Source organism: Protopterus annectens, chromosome 10.part0 (genome assembly GCF_019279795.1).
Source record: "Protopterus annectens isolate FY-2018-M chromosome 10.part0, PAN1.0, whole genome shotgun sequence".
NCBI lineage: Eukaryota > Metazoa > Chordata > Ceratodontiformes > Protopteridae > Protopterus > Protopterus annectens.
Genome location: NC_056744.1, coordinates 1,216,710,124 through 1,216,722,310, shown reverse-complemented (window position 1 = coordinate 1,216,722,310; position 12,187 = coordinate 1,216,710,124). Strand labels below are relative to the sequence as shown.

The following is a 12,187-nucleotide window of genomic DNA, read 5'->3' as shown; positions in this document are numbered from 1 at the left end:
GAGGTGAAGGAGAAAATGTAAAAAAAAAAAGTAACTAAGTAAAACAATTGTTGTTCTTAACAGCATTTGTATAAAACATTTCATGACATAAATTGCATTTTATGCAGTACAGCATTTCAGTTATTGTTGTATTTGATAACGATTTATTTATTTATTTTACATTTGTTTATCAGGAAAGTTGGACTGGACATATTTTTTTTTCAGTGGAGGCCAGGGGAGGAAAGCTCCACATTGAAACATACAGAATACAATATATAAGTAGAATATATAAGGCACAGGAGTTAAAATACTATCTAGTTACAGTTTGGACAAGCAGTTATAAATACAGACTAGTTAATGAATATCAGAGTTTAGCTAATACATAGTAATTCTTAACCTAATCAATACAATCATAAGAGTAACAATAAGTAGAGAGACAATGCATCATTAAACCTTTCTGTATAAGAAAATAGAGCGACCAACAATTACACAAATTCTGAACACAGTTTACTAAGAAATTGAATTGTCAAGCCTTAATATGCCATTAGCTCTACAATGTTAAAGTACTATGAAGTGTTATTGCAGATACATAATAGACAGAGGGATGGATTTGTCAGCAAGTGAAACAAAGTAGTAGCATAGTCAAAGGGAGAGGTTAGTCTGATGCAGAGCAAGGACACAGGCATTTATTGATTAAGTGGCTTTTTAGTTTTGTTTTAAACTGGGTTAGTGATGTAACCATTGTAATGTTTTCTGGTAGTGCATTTTCTTTTACCTATATAATTTGAGAAGAGGGAATTTCCAGCTTGGATTTTGGTTATACTGATTTTTATGTGATGTTTGTTAGTGGACTGTAGGGTTCTGTTAGTGGCATATGGTTGAAGAAATACTTGTAGGGCTGGTGTTTTCTCAGGTTCATAGAGTATTTTATGGGACATGGTAAACTGGATGTAGTAAAGGAGATGGGGAAGCTCTAGCCAGTTGAGTTGCTTGAGTGCTATATAATGGTGAGCTCTAGCTGGCAGGTTTGTAGCATATCTGGCAATTTTCTTATAACAAAATTCAAGTTTTGCTAGCTCAGATTTTTTTAGATTTGAGTATGGGAGCTGCATACAGCAGTGTGGAGATAAGTGAGACTGGACAATGGTAGTTGTAGTATTTTTAGTGAAGTAGTGTTTGTTCCTAAACTATGTTCTGATTTTTGTGTACTTTTTTACTGTTTGGGAAATATGAAGATCAAATTTTAAGTTGCAATCAATTTTGACTCCTATGGGAAGATGATGATGTTATTTAGCGATACAATGTTAAAAGTATTAGTGGATGGGGCTGATTTAGTGGGCTGGAAAATCAAAAGTTAGTTTTTTTGGGGGTTAAAATGAATTGAGAGTTTGTAAGCCAGGTCTCAACTACTAGAAAGGATTGTTGTGTTAGGTTTTGAAGTTTTTGAATAGAGGAAGCAGCTGCTTAAGGTACTGAAGTAAATGGTTCTTTTTTTCTCTTTTTTTAGATATTTAAGATATACAGACATTACAATATAAAAAAAGAAAAAAGACTAAATAAAAACATGTTTACATTAATATGTTGCAATTGTGAGTTGTTGAGGTGGGGGATGGGGTGTAAAAGTACGCAGGTCATAATATCTGTAGAGCTGATATGTTCTGTCTTGCTTTTGCGTGGATGAATGTCTGGATTAAGACCCTTGGCTTAATCTAATAACTTTTTTTATATATAAGCAAATAAATAAGAGGCCACTGGATGTAATGAAAATTTTTTCCTTTGGCAAATAAATGTTCAGTGTAAATTGAGGCTTGTAGATAAGGGCAGCTGTACATTTGGTATTTGTGTTTCCATGGAGACAAGCTGACTATAGCAGGAAGCAATAAAAGTCAGAGCACATTTTTAAGGCTAAAGGTTAATGTTTTCTGAAAACATGTAAGCTGTTTTTCACATCTGGAAGAGGAATGCAGATAGGACAAGGACATATAGCAATTACTGTAATTAGGAGCACAGGCTCTAACATGGTCTTTGCATGGATAAAATTAATGCTAGGCTAAGTAATATGTGTGTGTAGCTGTCACTTTGGTACAGTTGCTTCTACCAGGAGGGTTAAAATTTATTATTTGAAGATGCATTTGTTTTTCTGTGTTTGTTTTTCATTAATAGGTTATGGGAGTGTTCTGGGATGTTTTTTTTGTCAAGGGTTTTCATTAAAGCACAAAGGCTTATAAAATGTGACATAGGTTCAAATGGTGATGACACGAAAGAACTCTATAAAAGATCAACCTGCTAAACTTTAGTGGGTGCATGTAACACATGAACTAGAAATAGTCATTTAAAAAAGCTCTCATGTAAAATAGATGGTAATAATAACTTCTTATCATAATGGCTATACTAAACATATTATTTTGCAATGTGAATGGCCTCCCAGGTATAAACATAAAGATATTGAATTATATTAAGAGTACAAATGGCAATGCTACAGGAGATACATTTGGAAAGAAGTGAGTATCATACCTTTCAGCCTGTTAGTGTAAGAAATCTGGACAAAGCCTATGATTATGGGGGGGGGGTGCAAAAGCCCAAAAATAGGGATAGATTTTAAATATTACTCTTATAAATTTAGAAAGTTAGTGAAATAACAGGATATGTGTTAGCATGGATTTTTTGAAGGATACGAAGTTGGAAATTTAAATGTATGTCATCATTTAGTCACTTCAGTCCTCAGTGATTTGACAGAAAACCACAAATTTTATGAGGAGCAGTCCAAAAATATGAAGCAAAAATCTGGACAGTTGAGAAGTTGGGTGAGCATATGAAGTTGATAAAGAAAGGATTTTGGAATGGATATTCAGCAGAATATCAGGGACAAAAGAAAGGGAAGTACTTATACTAATTGCTAGAGGAGATCCAGTAGTGATAGAAGAGGGTAAAGATAGTAATGGGAGATTTGCAGTAGTAAGGGGCTACTGGTAAGGAAGGAGGATTACATTGCATGTATTGATATTCCACCTAAAACTATTCTTATGAAGCTAAAGAAAATTTTTGGAGAAATAATTATCTTTCAGCAGGGAATATTACTTATAGGTGGGGAATGGAAATTGATTTGCGACAGTGAGTATGCATCTAGGGTACTTAGGGGGAAATATAACAAAAGACAGTAGATTTCTGAAGAAATTTATGAAAATATTTGGTATGGAAGGCATGAAATAGTAGTAGGAGCTCAGAAAGAATTTGGATACTATTCCCCAATTTACGATAACTGGGCTAGACTAGACAGAAATTATATTTCACAGGAACATGTGCATTTAAATGAAAGCTTCAACACATATCCAGTAACTATTTCAGAACATGCACCAATAACTAAGATAAAACTGCATGGTAATGAAATAAAAATGAGACACTGGCACTTTCCCTCCTACCTGGAATGGGCCATGAAAATTATTTGAGAATTACTAGGAAAGACAGAAATTTCTTCAGACATTATAGCTATTTTGTGAGATAAAATAAAGGTGGAGTTTAAAAAATAGGGTAGAAGTAAAATTAAAAGAGATATGTTGAAGAAGGAATGATAATTATTTAGAGGGGCTGACAAAGGTTAAAGTATCGCAGAGCAAGGTGAATCTCACAGAACAAGAAGTGGCACAACTACAGAGTGCTAAAGAGAAAATAATTGAGTATATCTGGATAATATACATGATTTTAGAAATGTTGCTGTTAAGCACCTGTTTTTTTGATAATAACTCCAGAGCACAAAAACATTTAGCACAACAACTTAGGCAACAGAAAGTAGAAAGGGTTGCTGCCAAACTTAGGGAGCCTATAACAGTTACTAAAGATCCTGTACAGTTCTTAGAGATATTTTGGAAATTTTATGAAAATTTGTATAAAGCAGAGGACTATGGAAATCAAGAAAAAACGCAAATGGCAATATTTATGGAAGACTTAAGTATTGCAAGGTTAGAGGTAGATGTTCAACAAGTACTAGTAAAATAGGAGAGGATGAGATAAATATGGTAATCTATAACCAATCTGCAGGAAAATTTCCAGGAATAGATGGCATTCCTGTGGAAGCTTGGAAGTTAGAAAGGAAGAAAGTGATAACAATCTGGAAGGTTTTGCTTAACAGTAGTTTAGATGGAGGGAAAGCACCAACATTCTGGAAGAAAGCTGTGGTGGCTGTAATACCTAAAGAAGGTAAAGACTCATCAGATCCAGCTTTATATAGGTGGCAAGTTATATACATAGGACCCCCGAACCATCATCCTGAGACTCTGAGCCACAGAAAACTCAGGAGATTCTCAAGCCACAAAAATATGTTTAAAGTTCTCACTGAACTATGTTTCTGTGACAGATGCCAGGTCAGAATACTACAACAAGTGTGATAGAATACCAGAACTGTTGCAAACTGACCTAGCATTAAGATACAGCACCCATGCCAAAATCCCTTGATAGTAGAACACACTTAACTGACCCTGCTTATAAGCAAGGTCAGTGGGCACATCACACAAGGTTATCAAAAGTCTAAAAGCATGACTTTTAACCCTACAGCAGCTCCTACAAGGAACTGTTACTGGACAATGTCCAAGCTCTGGCAATCTCCAAAAAGAGTGGTATAGATGCTCAGTGTGATGTTGTTTTTTATAAAAAATATCTAACTTGTGACATAGTCTGCCTATGGTACAAAGTGTCACTTTAATAACACTATACCACGGCTAGATAAAGCTAGTTTGTTCTAATGTCTGCAGCCAAGTGCTAGAATAGGTGCACAATGCAACAATACTTCAGACACTGCTGCAGTGGTCCAACTCCTTTACATTTTAGTTCAAAGTGATACCAAAATTAAGAGGAGGCCTTCCCTTATGAAGGTACAGCTCCAGAAGATAGCCTGTGTTACATCTCCATTGCTTTAAGATTTTTTTGTAAAATGTCACAGCTAGTGTCCCATTCCATTGGATATCTCAGAATTTGAAAAATCATATCATTGAATGGTACTGTTGTGTAAACCAGTAAATATTTCCTATGGACATTTTAGAGTGCTGCATTTTGCTTTTTTATCACAACAATGCAAAGCAAAATATCACAGCTCCATTCAAAAAAGTAAGTTTTCCCATATGGTGTGCTTTAACATATTATGCAAAACACTGCTACTTTTACCTGCTCTTGAGAAAAACATCACCGAACAGTACAATGTCTGTTACAATTTCTGTTGTACAAAGCAGTGGTATTGTCACTGTCTACTGTGCAAACAGTATAAGGTCGTTAAACATTATACCACAGACTGATATTAGTGCAGTAAGCTTAGTATAGCTTCTCCCTGTTGGTATTGTCACAACACAATCATGCTATGATAATATGCAAAGTAAAATGTCACAGCTCCTGCATCTCAGAAAAGGGCTTATCTTCATATAATGGTATTATTTGCTAACAATCCCTAGGATTCAGAAACATTTTGAATGTTTTGGTAGATGAAACAGCAGTCATGCACCATGTGGGGGCAATTCAGAAACAGACTGAGGTTGAATGTGGCAGGCCACAAAATGCTAGAGCCTGCATAGTATGCAAATGAATGTATAATGACATGGAAATGGGCAACATTAATAAAATGAGGTTGGTGGCAGATGCAAATGAGGGTAAAGAAATATGGCAGAGTGATTCAGGAAAGTACTTTTTTTTTGCAATGAGATGCTTTCCCCAGATTTGCTGGCTATGCTAAAATCTGGAGATATGAGAATGAGAACAGCAAAACAGGTGCAGGTTTGTGGCCTCATTAATAAATATGAATATCCCAGAGTCTGTTCTCACTGCTAGTAGTCATAAAGGTGTGCTGTCAAATTATGTGTCGTTGCTTAACATACCATGCCTCTATGATACAGAAATACTGGATTGTTATTATGCGGTGATCAAGATATGGCGACATCATATGTAGGTCCATGTGTCACATGGATTACCTATACCTGCAGATGGCAAGGTTTATGCGACTTTGAGGCTATTAGCTAGAACAACCATTCAGGGGTGTGGAAGAAGGTTGGTGTATCCCAAACATCTGCCCCAAAGATACTCCACCAGTTCCTTAATGACATGCTAGAGAGTCTGTGGGACTATGTGAGGATCCTTACATACTACAGAGGAAAGAAACAACACCATGTGTCCATTTTATGATATTGCCCATCTCACTGGGGAACTGGAAGCCATTGGTTGCACTCACATAATCAGAATGTCCTCATCTGGGAAACAGGGAACCATAAAGGGAGTGTGTAATGCATACGGTATAATATTCAGTGTCAGTAGGTCACCCAGGCTGTGTCTCATGGTTCACTCATTTGACACATGTGATTTATACCACTGCTTTTTGCAGAGTGATATTCTATAGAGCCATTTTATTGGCATACTGGATATGCTCTGGAGCCATGACTAATGGCACAAATTAGAAACCCACAGGCCATGGCAGAGAATGCATATAACCTCGCCCTATCGCAGACATGAATAATTACTGATCATGCACTTGGACCGCTAAAGGCCTGTTTCTGCTGTTTGGATGTCTCTGTAGGGGAATTGCAGTATGTCCCTGGAATATGCAGTAAAAGTTAAACACTGACACCATGACCCCTGACTGTGCTGGGATTTGGGTGCCATCATCACAGGGCCCAGACAGTTCTCTGGCATAAGACATGCCTACATCTTTGATGGAGGACCCTGATAATGCAGTACGTGTGAAAGCATATAAGTATTAGCCAGAATAAGAATGAACCCTCCACCAAGACCCTCAGCCTAAAGAATGTTCTTTATAATACACTGCTATACAAAAAGTCTGGGAAATATACTTTGCATAGATGGCACTGGATTTGTACTGTCAATGTTCCTATAAGGATGAAGAATCCATACTGGTTAGCTCAACTGCCCTGAATCAAATGGGTAGTGTGGCTAGTATCACATCAGGGTCATATATTCCTTTTACTTCCCTTACAGTGCTCTAGACACTGCCAGTACTAACTGTCAGTCAAATGAACTGTCAGTCAAATGAAGTGTCAGTGAAATGAAGTTTCAGTCATTTGGTCTGACTAAAATGTTTCAGTCAAATGAGCTTTCAGTCAAATGAAGGTAACCCCTATATATATATATATATATATATATATATATATATATATATATGTTTTAGAAACTTACATGTCTACACTTCAATAATTAAACATTCTAAACATTTGTGTAAAAAGTAAACAGCAATACCACTGGCACACAAATGAACTTGAGCAAAAGAACGAATAAAGTCAGCATAAAATCAATAAAACATCAGCTCAAGTTCAAACCAGGCACAATACTGACTTACAAGTTCACTCGCTGGATCACTGATAGGCAATGCTAGTGTGTAAAAGAAGCAGCCAAAGCTATAAATCCAAAGCGAAGTTCCACATTGAGTAAGATGTTTAAAGTCTTTGCAGACCAAAGAACAGTTTATAAATGTAAAATGCTGACAGTCTCTTCAAGCAAACTGGAAACAGACTTGGAAGTTAGAAGCTTACCCCTTTTATACTTGAATAAAGGTTTTGGAATTATTGAAAGCTTCTAACTTCCAAGTCTGTTTCCAGTTTGCTTGAAGAGACTGTCAGCATTTTATATTTATAAACTGTTCTTTGGTCTGCAAAGACTTTAAACATCTTACTCAATGTGGAACTTCGCTTTGGATTTATAGCTTTGGCTGCTTCTTTTACACACTAGCATTGCCTACCAGCAATTCTAAACATTTGCTTCAAAAGCTTTATAGCAATAAATTAAAGGATGCCATGCATTTTTTTTTACCAAAGATGTAGCTAGTCTGTATATGTTTATTAGACTTGAAGATGCTATGTATGCACATAGACAACATTTATGGTTAGACAAGAGTGCTAAGTATATTTTGGAAATAGTTTACATAATAATTTGATTTAACTTTAATGGCACTTTATACTAACAAGTAAAAGGTGCTACATTGTTTGCCTCCATAAAGAAATGTAATTATGTTTTTCTCAAACAATGCTATATGTATAAAACAAAAATTTTAAGGGAAAGGTTCTTCATTATTATAGATTTATAGATGACCTCCTGTTTATGTGTACTGACAGCAAGTAAGATACAGCAGAATTTATTTTTGGGCTTACAAAAAAATAACAAATTTTACATATGAAACCTCTAATGTTGAGATTTTTTTGATTTTGAACTTGGGTCTTCTTAGACATTATAATATCATAGGAACCAGAATATACTGAAAAGGGAGTGCCTTTGCAGTATCTTAATAGGAGATTAATAGCTGTTATCCTGAATATACACCAAAAGCTGTAACATTCAGGAGCTCATAGAGCTTGTAGTATGTGAGATGACTATCATGATGAAGCAAAAAAAAAAAACAAGTCTAAATGTGTATATGTGTGTGTGTGTGTACATATATATATATATATATATATATATATGTAGATATAGATATATATATATATATCTATATATATATATATATATATATATATATATATATATATATGTAGATATAGATATATATATATATATATATATATATATATATATATATATAGGGGTCTACTTCTGTTTGTCGAAAGCTTGTTCTTTCAAAAGACAGCAGTATGATCCCATTTACACGAAAGTGCAATTAACCAAAAGTGCACTTTCACGAATACCGGTTCACCGAAACAGAAATAAAAACAAAAATGAAACACTGCATTACCAAAGCACACTACAGTGGGGATACAGAAATATACCTGTTTCCCCACTGTAATGTGATCTCAGAGTTAGTATATATAAAATATCAGGGGTGTGGGGAATGCAGAGGGGCTTGCTCCCCCTGCACAACTGCATTTGTAGTGTTTCTTTTTTGTTTTTTATTACTGGTTCAGGGAACCGGTATTCACGAAAGTTCACACTTTTGGTTAAGTGCACTTTCATGTCAATGGGGTCGTTCTGTTTTTCGAAAGCACGGGCTTTCAATCAACAAACAGAAGTACACCTATATATATATATATATATATATATATATATATATATATATATAAATATTTCTAATTGTGTGCTTCATGAACTCAATGAGGAATTAAACCGACAGCTAGGACAGCTGTTTAATCTTAGCCTCACCTCAGGATCTGTGGTCCCACTTCATATCACAGACCCTCCATTAGCTTGACAAGCCTTATCTGCAAAGCCATGGAGAGGATCATAATGGAACTCATAAATAAAGACATAGGGAACTTGCAGACTTTGGATCCAACCCAGTTTGGCTTTGTCAAAGGCAGATCCTGCCTCTTAAACTTGGTTGACTTTTTCGAGACAGTCACCAAGGCCATTGATGAGGGAAAGGCAGTCCATCTGGCAAAGGCCTTAATACCCCACTCAGGTATCATCACTCATCAGCTTGAATGTAAACCCATACATCACAAGATGGGTTGCAAACTGGCTAAGTGACAGAACCCACAGGGTCAGAGTTGCTGGAGCCATGTCAGACTCAAAGCCTGTCACAAGTGGTGTCCCACAGGGCTCAGTCATCTACTTTTCTGAAGTACAAGCAAACACAGGAGGGTTATGGCTGACAAAGTTTGCAGATGACTGCTAGTTGAAAACACATCTGACACAGATATCAGAAATGGATAACTGGTGCCAGAGCCATGGCCTGAAGTTAAACGAAACAAGGTTACCCCTAGCTACCATATAGGTGGCAATCCACTGAGCACAGTTGACACTCATGTTGCTAAAGTAGTTAGAAAACCTTCTATATTGCCCACCTGATCATGAAGGGATTCACATCTAGATCAAGGAAGGTCATCGCCCCTGTACTCATCACTCATTAGACCTATGATTGAGAATGTATCTGACCAGACACCTGCTGCAGCTTGAAAGGCCCCAAAAGTTCCTCACCAAAAGGATAAAGGGTCTCAAAATATGTCTTAAAAGAACTCCAGCTCTATTCAGTCTCATACCGCTTGCTCAGAGGTGACCTGTGCCTGACATATAAGGCCATGTCAAACCCAGATTTGATGAATATGCTTCACCTCAAAAATCTAGATCCTCAGAACCACAAGGGCGGAGACTTAAACCTTGACACGGTTATAAATAGAATGTGCTGGAGGGACAGATTCATCACCCAGAGACTCCTATGCTGTGGAACAAAATGTGAGGCAGAGCACTCGCTGGCCTTGTTCAAGAGGAATCTTGACCAATGGATGGATTACTTCAGTGTCACTGCTTGACAGAGGCACAGAAAATGATAGGCATAGTTTTTATTCATAACTAAATGCCCTTGGGCAGATAGCCTAGTATGAACCTATGAACCTATGAACCTATGAAAAGCAACTATAATGATGCATATGGGAATCTTGCAGTGGAAAAATAGGACTTTAATGCTTCTCATTATGACATGTGTCTATTGTATAAAAATCTGTAACTGAATATAACGTATTGACTAGTTAATTGGCTAATCTGTTTTTTTTTTTTAATTCCAGGGCATTCTGGGAAATATTCTTTTTTATATTCACTTATTCAATTGTTTCTAATAGGCTGAAGATTTCACATTCTATTGGTAAAAATTTACCATTTCAAAAATCAAGCTTAATGTGGTTCCTTGCAGTAGGTGCTATATTTGTAATTATGTTAATAGGGTGACTAAAATAAATAATACCAGTGCCATGTTGCACTGAAATTTTGCTTTTATTATGACGGATGTTATGTATGGCATTTGGTGTCCCTGTAATCTTTATATTGTTGAAACTACTAGAAGTTTTAAAGTTAGATTGTAGGAGCATGTTAACTATACGTACAGTGAAAAAAATGAGAGTACAGTGATAGAACATGCAATAGGGATGTCTCATTGCTTAAATGCTGTATTTGGACATATTTTGTGTGATTATACAGGGGGAAGTTATTTGATTCCTTATTAAGTTTTGAGGAAGTTATTTATATTTTAAATTTATATTTTAAAATGTAATACTTTGCAACTTTATGGTTCAAATAAAGAACAGGAATGGAAGTTTCTTATAATAATGATTTTTTTTATTTTATTTTAATTAGTTTATTGATGTGCTAATTGAGTAATTTAATGTAATACCAATATAATCTAGTTTTGTTACATCCTAGAAGACCTTTTGTTCAAGACACTAGAAGTATGTTTGTTTTCTGCAAAGTCCTTTTGGTATGAGTCATTGCGATTTATTTTGCTAAGTACAAGTCATTGTATTTTAAAAATAAGTCAAGCAAACCTCATTTACATTTTTCCCTGCCAACCTTCCATTCCCCAACTTTATATACTCTTAATTCTGTAATCACGCAATGGGGGAATTGAACTAAATCACTTAGTCCATTGTCAAGTGATCTTTGAGGAGAAATTCCACAATGATATAAATGCAACCAGATTTCAAACACTATGAACTGATTTGCAGACATGTGTTTCCTTGTAAAACACTACATTTACAAATCAGCAGTCTCTTCCTCAACACTGCAAGTTGATGAAATGTGTTCAAGTGAAACACCCACACGCACACCACAGCTCGATGAACCAGAATGTCATTCAGCAGAACTCCTAACAACAAGTTGTACTAAACAAGCAGTTTGATTACTGTTGATTTTTTGTAAGGAATGAGTAACATGAAGACTTACAAGTTGGTGAAATATGTTCTTCTGAAACACATGCACACTGACTCAATGAAATGAAGCCCCAAACTCATGGCATCCTATACCACTAGAATCTCTTTCTTCACAGCTAACAACAACAAGGTGTACTACACCAGTAATTGAATTACTGTTGCTTTTTGTAAGGAATGAGCAAGCTGAAAAGCCTGGCACTTACAGTTGTTTTGAAGCACTTTATCCAAGGAGTCTCGCCACTGCACTGCTTCTTCTGGTAATGGTCTGTTAAAAAAAAACCTCCTTTAGCATTTTAGTCATCTCTGAAAACTGTTTTAGCATTTTTTGTCATGGTATACAGTGTCAAACAGTCATTTATTCTCAGAAGTGACCAACAGAAACTAAACGCTTTGAAGGGCATACCCACCAAATTCAAAGTAATTCAACTGATAAAAAGAGAGACATTCTGAAACATGGATGGAATTACCATTTGGCATTACTCAACTCTGCAAATATTTGTCCTTATTGTCAGAAAGTCCTATTGGTATGAAACTCAAACAAATGTTTTGCTTGATGGACAAGTTCACATAAAATTCAGTAAACTAACATATGAAAA

General features: G+C 35.8%; 1 protein-coding gene across 1 annotated transcript in view; it reads right to left on the bottom strand.

Moving 5' to 3' along the window:
- RGS5 (regulator of G protein signaling 5) overlaps positions 1 to 12,187 on the bottom strand; it is a 1,393,040-nt gene that overhangs the window by 316,803 nt on the left and 1,064,050 nt on the right. Inside the window, exon 3 of the mRNA XM_044085956.1 lies at positions 11,795 to 11,856. Coding sequence (XP_043941891.1) covers positions 11,795 to 11,856 — 62 coding nt within the window. The remainder of the gene's footprint in view (positions 1 to 11,794; positions 11,857 to 12,187) is intronic.